The following is a 16,978-nucleotide window of genomic DNA, read 5'->3' as shown; positions in this document are numbered from 1 at the left end:
TACCCGCCGACTCTTATTTTTTTTCGTGGGGAAAAGTTGAAATTTTTGGCATCATGTACCTAGTATAATTTTTAGCGGGGGTACGTTTTCGCCGTTTTCTCTCTCCCATTATTATTCCGGGGACGGAAATAATATGAATCGGAAATTTTTCAGGGCTATAGGTTTCCGTAATAGCTTCAGATAAAAGTGGTCAGATCGCAAATACATATATATATATGTATGCTTTCTCCTTTTAGCAATGAGCACATATCTGATATCTCTTAGATGTACATTTTGCTGGTTAAACTTACTCTACCTCTTCTTGGCTACTCTATTTTCTTTATATATTTCAATGCTAAGTAAAATGTACCTCCAGCAGATGATAATGCAAAACTCCAACTTCTCCATCTCCCTAATCTGTTTTAATCCTCTTATATATAGTCAAAACAAATACCATGGATCCAAGGAAGCCAACAGTTCCGCACATGAGTCCCACACCCAGTGAGAGAAGCAAGGAATATCCGACATACAAAATAATCGAAGCAAGATCCCTAATCTGGAATTTGGAAAGTAAAATGGCATGAACGAAAACGTAGAAGGAGATTCCACCACCAACAATAAATGATCCCCACTGCCATCTATAATTCTCGTTTGATAGGATGAGGTACATCACCAACAATGTGACGAGAAGGGTAGTGGCCAACATGAGAAGGAAGCAGAAGAAAAGAAAGCCGAACATGTAGTAAATCCGACTAAACCATAGGGATTTGTACACAAAATACATCTCGATTGCAATGGATCCGAATGGGAAAATTCCGGCCGCCAACGACAAAAATGGAAGCCTTAAACACCATGGCTGATGTGGAATTTGTCTTGCTATTTGGTTGACCTTGCAAGAAGGTTCGATTCTTTTGCGTCTAAGCGCAAAAATAGAGCCTAAACAGGAAAGTGGAAGACTCACAACAAACCATATGGCCACAATTGTTAGCATTGTTCCGATTGGAACTGCGCCCGAAGATTTGACAAAAATCAATGAAAAGTTGAGTAAAATGAACGCCGCAAATATTAGTCCCGGAACAAGTATTGGAGTAAGGATCATATTCACGCGCCAATCCTGGCCATCAAAAAACTTGTAGACAGTTCCAGAGACGAAAGAACCGACAAATCCAAACAATGCATAAAGTACAAACACCATTGTAGATAAAGAGCCCCTGTTCGAAGGTGAAATCAATCCCAATAGTGCAAATCCACAGGTAACAACAGCCATTAGAACGAGTTGAGCTCCGGATCCTAGTAACACGGAAAGAAGCATTGGATTAGAAGGGGATCTGAACACGTCTCCAGAAACCATTTTCCAGCCTAAATCATCAATTCCATCATCGTCCAAGTTTATTTCGTTGTACTTTATGATCTCCTTGTTGAGCTGGTGGTATAACAAGTTGAACAATATGGTCGAAAGAACAATGACAATAAAGCCAAAGTTCAATAGAGAGAACCATTGGATCTTTGGATCGTAAACATGAAGATATTTATCCCATCTTGTGGCCCACACTGTATCAGATGGTATCCAATAAACTGAGTATGTGTAAGTAATCTTTGTTTCACCCTCTGCATTGAAGGTGACCGGCTCAAGCTCTGGCGAATCGCATTTGGGCTCACTTTCCGACTTGTATCCCAAAGATTCTGGATAAACAGTCACACCAACCACTCTATAGTTGCCATCCTCTCTGAGGTGATACTCCACAAAAAGATTGAAGTTGTTGTATGGGTGGGCAACATTATCCTCGTCGACAAGGCCTAAGGCAAATCCCGAACTGTAATAAGTTGTTTCCGTCTTTGAATCTTCCATGTTTCGAGCCACCGGAAGTCCATCAATCAACCAGTTGTATTGGAATCCTGTTCTAATTGCCTTACTGAAAAACTCAGTATCCTTCTGTGGAACTTTTGATGTGCAAAGAATATTACATGTGGTGTTCTTCAACATTTCCAAATGAAATGGTGAATTGTAAATTCTGTCACCAAAAATAACAGATCCAAGTGATTCTGACTGTCTTTTTCGGCCTCCTTCTGGCTCACAGAAGTGAAATTTGGGATTATAATAATCATATGAATACAAATATCTCTTTTCATCGTGTGAATCGTATGGAACAGTTGGTGTAATGTGATTCACAAATAGTTCCACAGCATCACCGGGTTGATATGATGTTGGTGCAACACCCGGCAAATAAAATGCGTGAACTGCAATGCTGAGGAGAAGAAATGCATTCAATATTCTGAATATCATCTTGGCACTGCAATTTTTCAATATCTCACCACAGTTCAATAGCAGTGAGTTATTGGTTTATCAATAGATAACATCTCTCTTACTTTTAGACTTTGTTGTTTTTTTGCGAGAATTTCTCTGTATCACTGCAAGCGCGTTGGGAAAAAATATTTAATATATGAATAAATTTGGGATTAACTAACTTTTCATCGCGGATTTCCCTCAATAAATAAGGAATTGCTAGAGAACAGAGCAGTGTCTTGCAAGCTATTTCTAAAAAGTGGCTGCATCAAATGAACAGATCTCAAAACTTGTGCATTTAACTAAGCCCAAATTTCTCAATTTTCTATACCTTTAAGTTATTGTCTAGGTTAGCACAGAATTCCTGCTGAAAAGCACTGAACCTTACTCCTGAAAATCGGTTATATGTGAGATGCACCGATCAAAAGCAGTATGTCAGTTATATCAGTCATATTGTAAAGAAGTATACTAGTATCAATTTTTCTTGGGGTACAACCCAGAAAGGTATTTAGAATGCAATGGTAGATATAACAAAATACAATAATAAATCTAATCAAAAAAAGCATATTATTCAGAACTAAATTAAAACCGAGACTGCCCTAATCTATCGAACCTAGACAACCCTTTTTTGATCCGAAAAAATGATATAACCAAGTGACAAACCTTTTTTCATATTAAAATCATCTCAACTGACACTAGGAGACTTTTTATTAATGTTCAAATTGTTTTTGCATCATAAATGAGCCTCCTGTATTTGCTTTAATTATTATTTTCCATGCCTAACCTGATATCTACATCATTATTTTCAACTGCCCAAATAGTCGTTATATATACCGGGTAGTGCTTTTTATTGTCAAGGTAAATGACTCAAAGAATTTGTAATTAGTAACGCTACATCACTTCATCTTTTTCTCTTTTCTCGCAAAACGCTAAGCCAATGATAATCGAAATTTTTCATACCAAAGAAGGAGCAAATAACCTACATATAATTGATCAGTTGTTATTGTACTACCAGGTTTCCCGGTGTTTATTTTGTTGCATACCCTTATGAAAGTGACGATTCAAGGCGATATAGATTATATCAAATTTTTATTTAACAGACTACATGTTCAGTAAAGGTAGGTTAACAGTCTCTCACATTTTTATTTTCATATTCCTTAAAAAATCATAAAAAGCGCTTCTTTTACAATAGGGCAATGCCTGAGATTATAATTTGCTATACAACCATGTTATATTTAATCCAATTGATACGGGAAAACGTTTTTCCCGGGATACCAAATCCAAAACTGTTAGTTTCTGATGACGTTGTTCCCCATGGTACATTTATTTCCATCCATAGTGGAACAAATATAAAATTATGTCAGAGTATATAAATCCCGTGTGACATTTGTATCTGCTTAATTGCTCACATACCTTTGTGCCGTAGCACTACCGAGCGCGCAGATGCCCGAGGTTATGAATGGGATTGGCCATATAGTTCGGATATAGAAAAGGCTTCTGTTGCATAGAATAAGCCCCATAACAAAACAGGGTCTTTACGAATATGTTTGTAATCCAGTGAGAACCCGGAGGTTACTCTTGGTTTCAGCTGAAGGTTCACTTCAAGATGGATTTCCTTATATGAATATGTATTGCAAATTACACAATAAAGTCGTCGTCCCTTCTAAGAGACACATAGTGTAGAAGGAAAAATTTTCCCACGAATTATTTCTTATATCTTTCTGAACATTAATTTGATGCACATATTATAAATCAAATACCAGTTGAACCTTTATGCGTTATTAACATACAAAACATTATTATAACTCATAAGTTCCGACAAATTATAACAATTTCTCAGTCTCCAAACAACTAATAATTCAATGATATAAGTAAATTAATAGATATAATTTGATACTAATATATAAACTCTTTCTAAGCTCTAAAATGTTTACCTTAAAATTACTATTCAAAACACAAAATTACAAATGTCAAGAATAATTTAGCCATATAGCAGGCTACAGGTTTTTATATTTTTGTGAGGGATCGAACAAGGAAAAGTCACGTGTTATCCAAATGGTTATGTAATATTATGAGCGAAGCAACATGAGCGAATTATTTATTAAAATTGGACGACGAGATGCAAATATTTTATTAAGCAGAAAAACGAGAAAATATTAAATGAGTATTTAGCCTTTTTGGAAAACTCAAGATGAAGATAAGAAAGAAGAAGCAACAGCTTACAGAAGAATAAGAAGATAGATAAGATTAAGAACAACAGAGATAAGAATAAGAGAAAAGATAACAAGAAGAAAAAAATAAGAAAAAACAAATAAAACAAATAAAAACAAGTCATTAAAATAAATATAATAATACTTCAAATTATAAACAGATACGAAGGGGTGCTTTTATCTATATCCTAGTGAACACAAACTAGTTGATTATTTCATTATATATTACTTCCGCACTTACTTAAATTACATCATAACATTCTAAAAACACCATTTTACAACATACAATACTTCATCTTTTAGTGGTTTGATTCAACATTTCAAAACAAACACACAAATCACTTCGTACTTACATGATCTAAAATAATTTAGGTTCAAACCAAAGCAGACCCCTTACCACTTTGTAGATTAGCATCGTGGCGCAGCGGAAGCGCGCAGGGCTCATAACCCTGATGTCGCTGGATCGAAACCAGCCGATGCTACTTTCTTTTTTCATTTTTTTGGCTTCTGCGAGTCTATAAACCGCATAATCCTCTCTAATAAAAAAGCATAGGTGGTGTTTATCGAAGTAAATGAAAGTACAGGTTGTGCGAGGCGGCATTATCGAAAGAGTTATACATTATGGAATGCCAAAATCTGAAATTATTAAAATAGTGCGCAGATCGATAAACACGGAAATGATGATGAATTAAAAATTACCCAACTATTATGTGCGGAAGTACATACATGCATCATTATACCATACTAGTCATTATACAGATAACCAGTTAACTTTTTACCTTTTATCCTCTCGAGATGACTGTGTCTTCTCGGAGCCTTGAGAGAAAAAAAAAAATATGCAGTTCAAACTTAGGTACGAAAGCAACTAAATGATCCACATAAAAGAAGAACTTAGGATAAAGGTGGAACCACACGAAAGGAAAAAGAATAAAACAGTGCACAGGCGACGAGAAGACAGAAGAATAATTAAAAAAAGTGGAGGTGGGACGAAATCTCGTGATATAAATAACTGTGGATCACGGAGGCTATTGTTGGTGTGCATGAACAAACTGATAAGCTGCTGTGTTTGACAGAGAGCAACATCAGGGTGATAAAAAAAAAAAATTAGGTTGGCCGGGGTATGATAAAATAGAGAGTGGGGAAAAAAGGGCAGCATTCCCGGGAGGCAGCATGGGGGAAACAGAAGACAGGCCGCCTGACAGCCAGCCGCGCCTCAGCCGCATTTCCTAGTAGCATCGAGTAAATTCTAAGTGTCCTGAAAATCTCGCTCGACCGGGCATTGAATAAATTGGTCTGACTTGACTTGACTTGACTATCTTTTGTAGCGTAAAATCTAAATAATTCTTATTGTTGCGAAAATAACGGATGCGTTTAATCATTCCCCTCGTTTACCCGAAAGCGATCCAATCTGCACTACCTGTTATATTTGGCAAATGTACAAATACTAGAGCACATCCGTATAATTTGTTCATCGCGATTGTTGAACTATTTATTCCCTTTTCCTTTCTCCTTTCTCCCTTCCTTTTTTTATTCTATCTTCGCAATCCCGTTTCGAATATATTTTGTACTTTCTTCCTTCTTTGTCACTTAGAAAGACACTTGGAAGGACATTAAAGATGCCTCTGTAAAACAGAAGCAGGCAACACCACACAGCTAAATTACAAAGTACTATTAACTCAGCAAGTGATCCTTTTTAAAAAATAAGGACTGCAGTGAAGTGAAGCAAAGCAGCTACAGGATAGTTGTTTAAACGCTAAAAATGGCAAACAACATCCAGCCAAATAGACAGACTTCGTCGAAGCCAAGGATTTCTCTTATGGTGCAGGACTCACCATCTGTGAGGAGAAGATACAGTTGCCCATCTGGGCTTCATTTGTATCGATCGGTGTCTATGCCTAAGAGTGAGGGTTCAAATCCGCTAGATGTGGATTCTGAAGCTTCTTCTAGTACAGCCAGTTCCTCGGAAATTTCTCCAAATGAGGACGCAAAGTTACAAAAGAAGGAGCGCGTTCAGAGGGGATCAATTCCACTGATGGGATCCCTTGTCTATTTCAAGAAAAGAGGCGAATCCTTCCCACAGACTGCAGAGGATGAAGAGTTGCATTCCGAAATTATGAAACTCACTGACAGACTTGGACGGTATCAAATCAATAGTCGCAAAGGAGATACTCCGGACAGAGCATCTCTTAAAAGCAGGTCTGTGTCGGATCCTCTTGCGGAGGAATACTGTCCACTATGCGATTTTTCTGAAATCGATGATCGTATGAACGAGGAAAGACGGCATAGCACCGAATGGATGGAGAAGAATCTTGATTTGAATAATAGTGGACATGAAAGAAGCAAGAGAAATGTTGGTGAAGGAATGAAGAAGCAGATTGTTAGTCATGCTCCTAACCAGGGTGGTAGCAAAGCTGCTTACCGAATCCCTAATCCTGATCGTATACCTCATCATATTTCCACCAATCATCATCATCATCATCATCATCATCATCATCATCATCATCATCATCCTCGTAACCATCATCTCGACAAGAGCTCAGGATGTCACCCGGATCGTGCAAGCAGTTCTCCATCATTAAACCAAGAGATCCCAACTCCAATAGAGAGATCGGGCTATCGTAGCTCTGAAGATGGAAATTACACTTTGGGTACATCTCAAGATTCGAGAAACAGTACTTTACAATACAATAGGTCCACGGCAAAACGTCGCAGGGAACACAAAAGGAGGCTTACGTGTGCCGTGATATTCACACAACCTAGGGTGGTTGAGATTTGAGACTAAGATTGTACGAATTTGTGTGAATTGTATGAGACTGTGTGAGATTGTGTGAATTATATGAGATTGAGCGAATTCGTTTGAAGTTGTCAGGCATTTTGTGACACACCAGAATGAAGACAGAATTTGCAGCCAAGTGAACGTTAGGGTTTGGTATGCTGAAAACCAAGATAATGTTGAAATTTAAATTTGCACCGAGTGAAGCTTTTTTACAGTTGGTCGGTGCCGAAAAAAATACTTCGCTTTTCTATTGAATAAATTAATACTTTTACGCCGATATTATATATGTTATGATACCAAAATACATGACTGATGATTATGTATTTAGTTTCTGAATGTATGGTAAAAATGCTTTCACCGGTATCTCCCTTAATTCCTTACAGTTCTTTAAGGATAATCAACTGACTGATTATTATTATTAGTATTTTTTTCTCCCTTTACCCCACGCTTTTTCTGTTAATGCAGCGCCTGTTTACCCTAAGTGAGAAATAAATAAGAACGCGATTCCAAGTTCTCAATGCAAAAAAAGACAAACAATAAATAAAAAGGATCAAAAATTCAGAAAAAGACAAGCCAACAATAGCATTCAGGCATATTTTTGTAGCTAGTCGCGTTTAGAAGAAAGAATGAACAAACGGCTTTAACCCACACATACTCAGTCTTGAGCTACTGCGGAAAATATATTTATTATTTACTTTCAACCACTCCTTGATTTCGTTGGCAAATTTAAATAAGAATACATGGCTTAAATATCAGGGCCATTTCAATTTCTTTCAATTACTTTCGATTTCTGTTATCAAAATCATTCATTATTCTTGCTTTCAATGGTTGCACACGATACAAATCAAATTTGCAATACACATGACATATAACAGAGGCAATAACAAAACTCTATGAAATCAATACGCCCGCAGGATTTTCTACATGTATTTTTCATCGTAAAGCAATTCAAAATCTAATATAAGCTACAACAAACAACATTGAGTACAATTGATGATGAATCCTGAACTACTTCCTTTGGCATATAATAAATCACAAGTAGATGACATGGCTTCAACCGAGAAGCACAGACCAAACACTTCTATACTTAAAAATACAGTTGAAACGAAACATATAAATTCGGCACATGCGAATATAATTGATACAAAGGCTGTTAGAAATGGACTTCCTGACTACACCGGAAAACCATTTTATATGGATTTAGAACTTTCCTCGGAACTGAATTCTTTGCCTTATAGCTCATCATCATGCTCTGGCTCCAAGCTTCAACTTTGTATAAATCAAACGGAGAACAGATCACATCCAATTTTAAAATCAAGCCCCGAATCAGATATCGTGTTGAAAAGTTCTCCTTCTTTTTCTAATATTCCAAGCTCACCTTTCGTGGAAGCTGAATTCAGTAATGAGAATACCGATAATGAAAGCTGTCAATTAGATGATGCCCAATGTATTTCTTCGTTTACCTCAATTTCTATTGCTAGGTCTAGAAATTCAGAACCAGAGGTTCAATCTGTGAAAAAGCATGTTGCAAAGACTCTCTTAAGGAATAGTTCATCATTATCCGATCAGCAACCACAAAAAAAGAGGCAGAGAAAATCAAAATTTAAGGGTCATAGGGGGTCGAGTAGCAACGCATGTGAATTTGCACTGGATAGAGAAGGTAAAGTGTATGGAATTAAATTGGCACATGACGCATTTCCTAAAGGATACAGTCCCAGAATGTACGAAGACCCAACTTTTTTTGTGGTTAAGAATAGTAAGGAGATAAATAGCAGTGCAAGAGATATTATTCTCAACTCTTTTGATAGAGATCCAAGAGCGGAAATCTACGAGGATTACAGAATAAATTTGGATGAATACAACCTCCAGTCTCTACCAGACGAAATTAACGATTTCCGGGATTTAGTGATCTACAACAAAAAGGGGGAGATTTCAAAGCCCAACCTTCATGTATTTGCCTCAAATAACAAGCTTAGATCAATTTCTCCACGTTTGTTTGATATAGGTGGGCTTGAAACTCTTATAATAAGGGATAATAAGCTTGCACGTATACCTGGAGCGATTGGTAATGCCAAAGATCTTAGATCATTAAACGTTGCTCAGAATAAAATCAAATTCTTTCCCCACACCATTTTAGGCTTGCAGCAACTTCAATTTATTGCGATTAGACCAAATCCTCTCATAGAGTTAGATAAGGACTGTCCTGAGATCCGCAAAATAGATGTTGAAAAATGTCGCAAGAATGCCAAATTCGGTTTACCGGATCGCTTCCTTAGATATGTTGGATATCTACACTGGACAACACGCAATACACAAATTAGTACTGCGACAGCGGTTGCAATGAAACTTTCTAGGTCAAATACAGAGACAAGCGGCACTGTCAATACAGAATCAGAGTTTTGGAATCCATTGACAGACGAGTCCAAACTTGCGAGAGATCAAGAGCAGAAGTATGCTTGTGAAAATGCTTCATGGTGCCCCAAACTTGCGGAACTTGTGCTTCGGAAAGTTTCACAATACCTAATCTCACAGTCGGAGATTACAAAATGGAAGAAAACAACCAATGAAAGAGTCTATAAGATGGCAGTGAAGGCACTGATACATGGCTCTAATGGTGAAATATGTGGATTTTGCCACAAACCGGTCACGGAACCGGTTGCGGACATCATGGAATGGTGGGATTTTAAAGACTGCAGTCTTTTGCCGATTAAGCGGCCATTTTGTAGTGGAGAATGTGCACATTTGTGGTGGAGGGAGATCGAGCCACTGATGGAAGAGAAATCGACCATGCAAACTCGCAAGAGGAAGTTCTACATCAACAATAAGAGCCCAAGATTTGGTTGACCGCAGTTCGAACCTAGTACTTTAATATACATATTATTCGTTTGGTAATATACAGAAGGAAGAATGAAGGTGAGTATAGCTTTCTCAAGCCACATCAAACCCAAACTTTGGCAGTGCTGTCTGAAGATCCACTCACCAAATAGCAGCGCATTCCTTGCTCAAGTAATCTTTTCGCCTTTAGCCTATCCTTGTCATCGTTGCCATGTAAGTATTCGTAGTATTTTTGGGGAAGAACAGGGTCCGCAAATGCAATAACATTCACAAAACTGTCGTGATCCTTAAGCACTGCTGAAGGAGAAACGGCAGGAATATTCTCTTTGCATGCAACTGCGATTTTGTGAAGATCCCAGAATTTTATCGTTTTATCATCCGAGCAGCTAACGAGATACTTGCCGTTTGGATGTGTTACCAGTCTCCGGACCCAGGTGGTGTGCCCTTCAATCTCAAATAAAAGCTTGCCTTGAGGATTAGCGGCTGGTCTTGGAGTTCCCGAAGACATATCAGGCAAGGGTAAACGCCATATCTTGATCATGTTATCTCGTCCGCAGCTTGCACAGTACTTGTATCCGAGCCTACGGTAAACATTATTATCGATATCGGAAGAATCATCAGCCAGATCGAGCTCTCGGCCATCAGGAATGAATATTGCATCCTCAACAACTTGCGTGTGGCCAATGCACAAACCTACACCATTTCCCGAGTCAAGGTGCGTTAATCGGATAGACTGATCGTTCGAGCAGCTCAAAATGAAATCGCCATCTTCGACAGAAGAGCATAAATCAACATTTCGGACCCAATCCGAGTGACCACGAATTGTTTTCGTGCACCACCCAGAACTGACGTCCCAAATCTTGATCGTCTTGTCACGTGAGCAACTGACAAGCTGGGAAGTGTCAGTTCGGCTGAACTGGATGCCAGAAACAAGATGATCATGACTTGAAAGTGTGCTTACAGGAACGTTGAACGTTTCGGATCGTAGATTCCACAACTTTATGAGCAAGTCGGAGGATGCTGATGCTAGAAGTATGGGCTTCTTTGCTGTGGCTTTTGCATTCTTACTGCGACTCATTGGCTGGAAACACAAACAGTTGATTGCACGAGAATGCGCATTTCTGATCACCTTTTCCGGCTCCGACAGATCTAACAGATTCCATATTGCAATACTGCCATCCTGGCCTGCAGTGGCAAGAATCGGATTGAATGGATGTATCGCAATACTTGTGACTGAATCGTGATGGTATCGTAGCGTAGTACGAACTGCTCTTGGCATCCAATTGTATTTGCTTATCTTCATGCGTTTCAATCCTCCGGCCATCTCTGACTCGCTTTCCTCTAAGAACGTATCGTATTCATTTACAATTTTCTTTTGACTCTCGAGCTCTTTCTCAAGCTCAAACACCCTCTTTTGAAGATTGAGAACTGCAGACCACTTTTTTTCCAAAAAGTTCTCTGGAATGGTACTGGCAGCGTTTTTTTGGAATTCCTCCAAGCCGTTGAACCCCGTTAGACGCCGGATAAGAATTTCAAGAAACTTGTTTTGTGATTTTTCATCCTTGATTGCAGCCACTTCGTCATCAGTTTGGGAACCTTCGCTTGATGAGGAAAACACTTTTGAAATCAAATATTGCAGAATTGACTTGTGGAGTTCTGTTATTTGCCGATCTGACAAATATGGGGAATGTATCTCACGTTTATCATCCATATCCATTCGAAGATTTGCCAATTTTATAGCGCTAAAAAGCTTTTCCCGTGATTTTTTGTTACAAATATGAGTTCCATGTGACTTAACGCACGTCTTTTGGAATTCAACATTTACGTCAACACAAGTATCGAACATCCGTGAACAGGTAAACGGAGCGAGAAATGTGAAAAAAGAAAGACAAAAAAAAAAAAATTAATAAATGGGGAAAAATTATAGGTAAAACGCACGATAAATGGACATGATTAAATCGAAAAAGAAATGCTGAAACTTGAATTGCATGATTTGAGCTCCAGGTACCAACACCCCATCAAAGTAAATTGCATATTGGATAAACAGGACTACCGATATAACCAGAATGGGAAAGGGTGCGTTGAAATTCCACGGAAAGTCTGGAATTTTGCCAAAGCCAAGGCAGATATTCAAACAGCCATACAAACATGAGGTTTATGTAAAGCCACGTGATACAGGATATGCAGACGGCATATTACATCCAAAAGGAACGACGCGTGACTTGATACGTCCCAAGGTTATCACACCAGAAATGCTTTTGAAAAGAACTGCGGCACAGCCGAAAAAAAGCTATGAAAACGATGAATTGAAAAAGATGCCCGAGGCCCAGAGATACAAATTGAAAAATGCCGAGCTGAGAAGAAAGTTCTTGAAGGATTCGTATGATGCGGAGGTCAAGAGAATGGAAAAACTCGAGGCACACCAAAAAAAGCTTACAGAAGAAAGGAAGAAAGTGGCAGAGAAAGCACAACAACATGAAAAGTCGAAAGCTGAGCTTTACACAACACCAACTGTGGAAAGCATTCTTAAAGGTCCAATGGTGAAGCCAAGAACTGAAGCACAGAGAGAGGCATTGGGGTTGAAGCGGAAGGCGAACAGAACAATGCAAAGAATGGAGGTTAAGGAGCACAAAGCAGAGAAACTCATGGAATTATACAATGAGTCGAGTAAGTTTGCGATTACGGAACCTAAACTCCAACTTTTAGTGGACGAAGCATTTAGTGACAGGAAGCTGAAGGAGATCAAAAACTTGCTTTCCATCAGTCCGGACAGGTTGGGAACTCTTCCAACATCTGCGGAATTTGAAAGTGGCTTGAAAGACATCATATTGGGCCAAACCAACAATGGTCCATCTTATGGAGCAGTGGAGGACTCTTTGAGCGGATATAACGATGAGATACACTCGATTGCACTGGAATACAAGGAGAAAAGAAAGGTGCAGCTGGCAAAGGAAGCGGAGGAGAAAAAAAGAAGGCTTCAGCAATTACAGGATGAAATAGTTCGTAGTAGAGAAGAGAAACAAAGCCAGCCACCCGAAAGTGACTGATTAGGTGCAAATATGGAGGGAAGAAGGCAGGAAATGGTAAAAGACCAACTGGCTAATCTAAACTAAAACACATGTACATATATCATCACAATGCAGGTATACTGTTATCATTCTATTTATAAACAAACAATAAGCAAGTTTATAAGCTCCGCGTATTATCTCTCTTTTTATTTAAGCGGCTGTGATGGGTATATCAGTATCTAACCGTGGCCAACACGCTCAAACAAATTTCGTATGTACAAGAAGCAAAGCAGCAAAAACAAACGCGCTTACTCAATCGTTCTTAGGCTTCTTAGACAATGCATTGTCGAAAGCTGGAATGAGAGTCTGTGCCATAGCAAACGAGAACACCAATTTTGGACCAGTAGTCAACAATTTCGGAGTCAATCCCTTGAAAAACGACGTGATACCTTCATTCTTGAACATATCCTTGACAATAGTGACTCCGGTCTCCTTGGAGTCAAAGTTCTTATTCTGGATTCGGGTTTTAATCACATCCAATGGTGCAGAAATGACCAATGAGGCACAAGCTCCGCAAATCGAGGCACCAAAGTTCTGAGCCAGGGTAGCAGAAGAGTGATCTTTCAAGTGGAAAATGTACTCTTTGGCAAACGTGTTACCTCCAAACAAAGCAAACGAACCCGGCAAGTTTCTGGCCATGGTCCAGCCCCAGCCCTTGTATAAATTTCTGATACCTTCCTCCTTCATAATTGTGAAGAATCCTCTTCCCTTGAAGGCTTCTGGATTGGTTTGACTTTTGATCTTCATCACATCCAATGGAAGCAAAACAACCTCACCCATACCGATGATCGAACCGGCAGTAGCCGAAATCATTGCCTTACCCGTGTGTGGACCAAACAAGGACTCAAAATCATCTCTGTAATTCCTTGTTAGATACTCCTTCACAAATGGTTGTCCACCATACTTATAGACTCTTTGAAGAATCTTGTAACAAGCCGCATATCCCAAACCAGGATAAAGGGAAAGAACCCTCTTCATTATTGGGGCACGATACTGCTCCTTAAAAATAACTTGATTGAATTTTGACACTGTTGTAATTGGTGTTTGGTTACTCATCATTCTTTTGGTAATAGTATCGATTGGATGGAAAACTGCAATCTCACAAACACCAGCAGAGGCCGAGCCCAAGATTCTGGCCTTTCCTGATTCCTTTCTGTCATTATTGCCGGCCATTTTCGAAATCTTTCAAATAATATGGATGGTATGCTGAAGGAAAGTTTGAATTGCTTAAGATAAAACGTGTATTACATGTATAAGTGGGGGGAGAGATCTGTTGACTCTTTTTTTTTTTCTCTTAAAACTTTTTCCAATTTTTTTTTTTTTTTTTTTCAGATGATTCCTTCTTTCACATACAAAAAAAACTTTAAATTATGGATTTTTGTTGTCGATTTTTTTTCTGACCCTCATTCGTCCCTTTTACCGCCGGGACAGTATTACCTGTTCAGTAATACCAATTCCAACATAGGCAAAACGTAAACAATCCCAATTAATTCCGCACCAGGTAACGCCTGATCAGAGCTGAAACCGTCATTTTTCGATGCTCATTACTTCACTTTTAATACTCTCCTCCTAATAAACGCAAAACACATTTTGATAGTATCTTTATTAATAAATCATTTACAAGACTTACTAACTTTAGCCATTCGGTAGCGTTTAACTCCAAATTAAATGACTTTTGGAGATTTCGAGACACTTTGCCAAAGGTCTCCTTTACCACTTTGTTCACTTATAAAACCGTTAAACTCAGGAAAGGAAGTGCCGTTTACAGGCGTCTTAGCCAAGTGCTATGCTCGCACAGTTATTATCGATAATACGCTGATATTTGAAATTGGAAATGCGTTTCTTAATATAGCAACACTTGGACTAATACTGGTCATCATACATCTTGTGAGGCTTCGATATACCTCAGTTGCAAGAAAAGAGATGATGTTCTTTTTCTGGTCTCTATTCTTTAGTGTGCTATGCTGCCTCATAGTGGATACAGGAGTTTCACCGCCTGGATCCGCATCCTATCCATATTTTGTGAGCCTTCAATTGGCAATGTATGCAACCTCTTCCTGGGCATTATTATACTCCGGAATATGCGGATTCGGAATATGGGAAGATGGCTCCAGAAAGTCAATTTTCTCGCTTTCAATATCGTCATTTGCGATCTTCATGATCAACTATGTTGTGGCAATTCTCACATTTAGAGGTGCCGGATCGTTCATTGGTCCGTCTCAGACTACAATTCTATTTGTGTTCACCTTCATTCTCAACCCATTACTCATTCTTTTCTGGTTCTGCTCACAGATGGTGATCTGCTTTGTGATGCTAGTTGTTAATCGGTGGGCAATTGGCTCTTTACTGTTAACGGCGATGTTTTTTATTGCCTCACAATTCATGCTATATGGAGTCAGCGAACGGATATGCGAGGGTCTGAATCATTATGCAGATGGATTACTTTTCTGCACTCTTGGATTCATGTTTTGCCTCATGATGCTTTACAAGTACTGGGAGATCATAACATTTGACGATGATGAGTACTACAGAAATACTCAAGTTGTTCCTGGAATGGGCTCTGAGAAAGAAACATCGGAGTATTGTTAGAATGTATATAAATTACCGGTAGTAAAGAAATATAGAAAGCACAATTGATCATATCTTTTCAAATGTCTCTTCATCCAAGGAATCAAGAAGACCTCCCTCCTTCTTTTCCTCTCCCCTTCTCAAAACATCCTTGCCGAGAGCTATTGAAAGTAGTTTCTCTAAAACTCTGTAACACCACTTGCAAACAATCCAGATTCCACCTATAATGGTGACCAGCTTTATGAGGAAGTGCCAGAATGAAAGCCTTCTTTCAGCAACAATCATCTTGATTGGCTCGAAATCGTATTGGACAAAAATTCCAGACACATACTTCCGCGAGGACTCATACAAAGACATTGCGTACTGAGTTGTGTCAATGTCTACACCTAACTTCTCATATTGAGTAGGGATAACACTTAACTTGTACTGGAATGTATGTGCGTTCTCTTCTGTAACCTGGTAGGTCATATCCAGTGGATTATCGAAGAATGGATAGAAGTCACCAAACGAGAATTCTGTAATTTGATGCGTGAAATTCAAGGTTTGCGGCTGAGACCGGAGAAAAGTGGACCCGAAACCTTTTCCAGTTATATAGAGAGATCCTCTAACTCTATTAACAGGCAAAGTTCCAAAGATCCGGCAATATGGCAAGTCATCATTCTGCCTTTGGCCCTCAATCACAAACTTTGCACCAAGAGAGTTGGCTAGGATGTCTTCCAACTTCGGTGAAACCACCTCCTTCGTTTTTTGATACATTTCCCAAGGCATTGCATTAGGAAGACCTTGGAAGTTGAGCTTTTCCTCGGCCAACATTCTGTCAGCAGTGGAATCCCTCACATCGACTTGTAAAGATTTACATGGTGAGGCAACAGTGATGTCCATGTTGAGGAAAAGGTTTGTTCGTATAACATCATCGACACTAAACTGGTAATCGATAAAACCATCTATGTATCCACCTATTTCGACCCATATCAGGAAGAACAAGAACACATACGTGAAGATTGAGCTAATTGATCCCCTGGTGGTTCTGACTTGGTTTGATGGCGGCACCTTTGCTGTTGATAGACACCATTAATTGCATTGTTAGTACTGATATGTGCACAAGGTGAAAAATATACGTGTATGGAGAAAGGGCACGGTTACTTACGAAAGGCATCAAAACTCCGGAGAATATGGTGCTTGCTGTCCATTGTGGCTAGAGTATAGAGTATGGCAACAGCTGGATGGTGCTTTAATTAGGGTTAAAGGGAGGAAATAT

General features: G+C 38.9%; 8 protein-coding genes and 1 non-coding gene across 9 annotated transcripts; 5 read left to right on the top strand and 4 right to left on the bottom strand.

The window, feature by feature from the left end:
- Positions 1-391: 391 nt before the first annotated feature.
- Positions 392-2,263, bottom strand: BRETT_002589 (uncharacterized protein; the record flags this gene model as incomplete). The annotated part of the gene is made up of 1 exon (XM_041281111.1): positions 392-2,263. One exon carries the CDS (start codon positions 2,261-2,263, stop codon positions 392-394), a length of 1,872 nt encoding a protein of 623 aa, XP_041138902.1.
- A 2,620-nt stretch (positions 2,264-4,883) lies between these two features.
- BRETT_002588 lies at positions 4,884-4,955 on the top strand. Its single transcript has one exon. It is a non-coding gene; the product is annotated as a tRNA-Met (tRNA).
- Positions 4,956-6,232: 1,277 nt separating this feature from the next.
- Positions 6,233-7,249, top strand: BRETT_002587 (uncharacterized protein; the record flags this gene model as incomplete). The annotated part of the gene is made up of 1 exon (XM_041281110.1): positions 6,233-7,249. One exon carries the CDS (start codon positions 6,233-6,235, stop codon positions 7,247-7,249), a length of 1,017 nt encoding a protein of 338 aa, XP_041138901.1.
- Positions 7,250-8,296: 1,047 nt separating this feature from the next.
- Positions 8,297-10,093, top strand: BRETT_002586 (uncharacterized protein; the record flags this gene model as incomplete). Its single annotated transcript, XM_041281109.1, has 1 exon — positions 8,297-10,093. One exon carries the CDS (start codon positions 8,297-8,299, stop codon positions 10,091-10,093), a length of 1,797 nt encoding a protein of 598 aa, XP_041138900.1.
- A 94-nt stretch (positions 10,094-10,187) lies between these two features.
- BRETT_002585 (uncharacterized protein) lies at positions 10,188-11,801 on the bottom strand (the record flags this gene model as incomplete). Its single annotated transcript, XM_041281108.1, has 1 exon — positions 10,188-11,801. One exon carries the CDS (start codon positions 11,799-11,801, stop codon positions 10,188-10,190), a length of 1,614 nt encoding a protein of 537 aa, XP_041138899.1.
- Positions 11,802-12,150: 349 nt separating this feature from the next.
- On the top strand, positions 12,151-13,131 carry BRETT_002584 (uncharacterized protein; the record flags this gene model as incomplete). Its single annotated transcript, XM_041281107.1, has 1 exon — positions 12,151-13,131. One exon carries the CDS (start codon positions 12,151-12,153, stop codon positions 13,129-13,131), a length of 981 nt encoding a protein of 326 aa, XP_041138898.1.
- A 273-nt stretch (positions 13,132-13,404) lies between these two features.
- On the bottom strand, positions 13,405-14,325 carry GGC1 (Mitochondrial GTP/GDP carrier protein 1; the record flags this gene model as incomplete). Its single annotated transcript, XM_041281106.1, has 1 exon — positions 13,405-14,325. The coding sequence occupies one exon, from the start codon at positions 14,323-14,325 to the stop codon at positions 13,405-13,407; it is 921 nt and encodes a 306-aa protein (XP_041138897.1).
- Positions 14,326-15,192: 867 nt separating this feature from the next.
- On the top strand, positions 15,193-15,741 carry BRETT_002582 (uncharacterized protein; the record flags this gene model as incomplete). The annotated part of the gene is made up of 1 exon (XM_041281105.1): positions 15,193-15,741. The coding sequence occupies one exon, from the start codon at positions 15,193-15,195 to the stop codon at positions 15,739-15,741; it is 549 nt and encodes a 182-aa protein (XP_041138896.1).
- A 48-nt stretch (positions 15,742-15,789) lies between these two features.
- Positions 15,790-16,910, bottom strand: BRETT_002581 (uncharacterized protein; the record flags this gene model as incomplete). Its single annotated transcript, XM_041281104.1, has 2 exons — positions 15,790-16,775; positions 16,868-16,910. The coding sequence occupies 2 exons, from the start codon at positions 16,908-16,910 to the stop codon at positions 15,790-15,792; spliced, it is 1,029 nt and encodes a 342-aa protein (XP_041138895.1).
- Between the last annotated feature and the right edge of the window lie 68 nt (positions 16,911-16,978).

The sequence above is a fragment of the Brettanomyces bruxellensis genome, chromosome 9 (genome assembly GCF_011074885.1).
Source record: "Brettanomyces bruxellensis chromosome 9, complete sequence".
Taxonomy (NCBI): domain Eukaryota; kingdom Fungi; phylum Ascomycota; class Pichiomycetes; order Pichiales; family Pichiaceae; genus Brettanomyces; species Brettanomyces bruxellensis.
The sequence above is the reverse complement of the archived record's forward strand: the minus strand, read 5'-3'. Positions and strand labels throughout refer to the sequence as shown.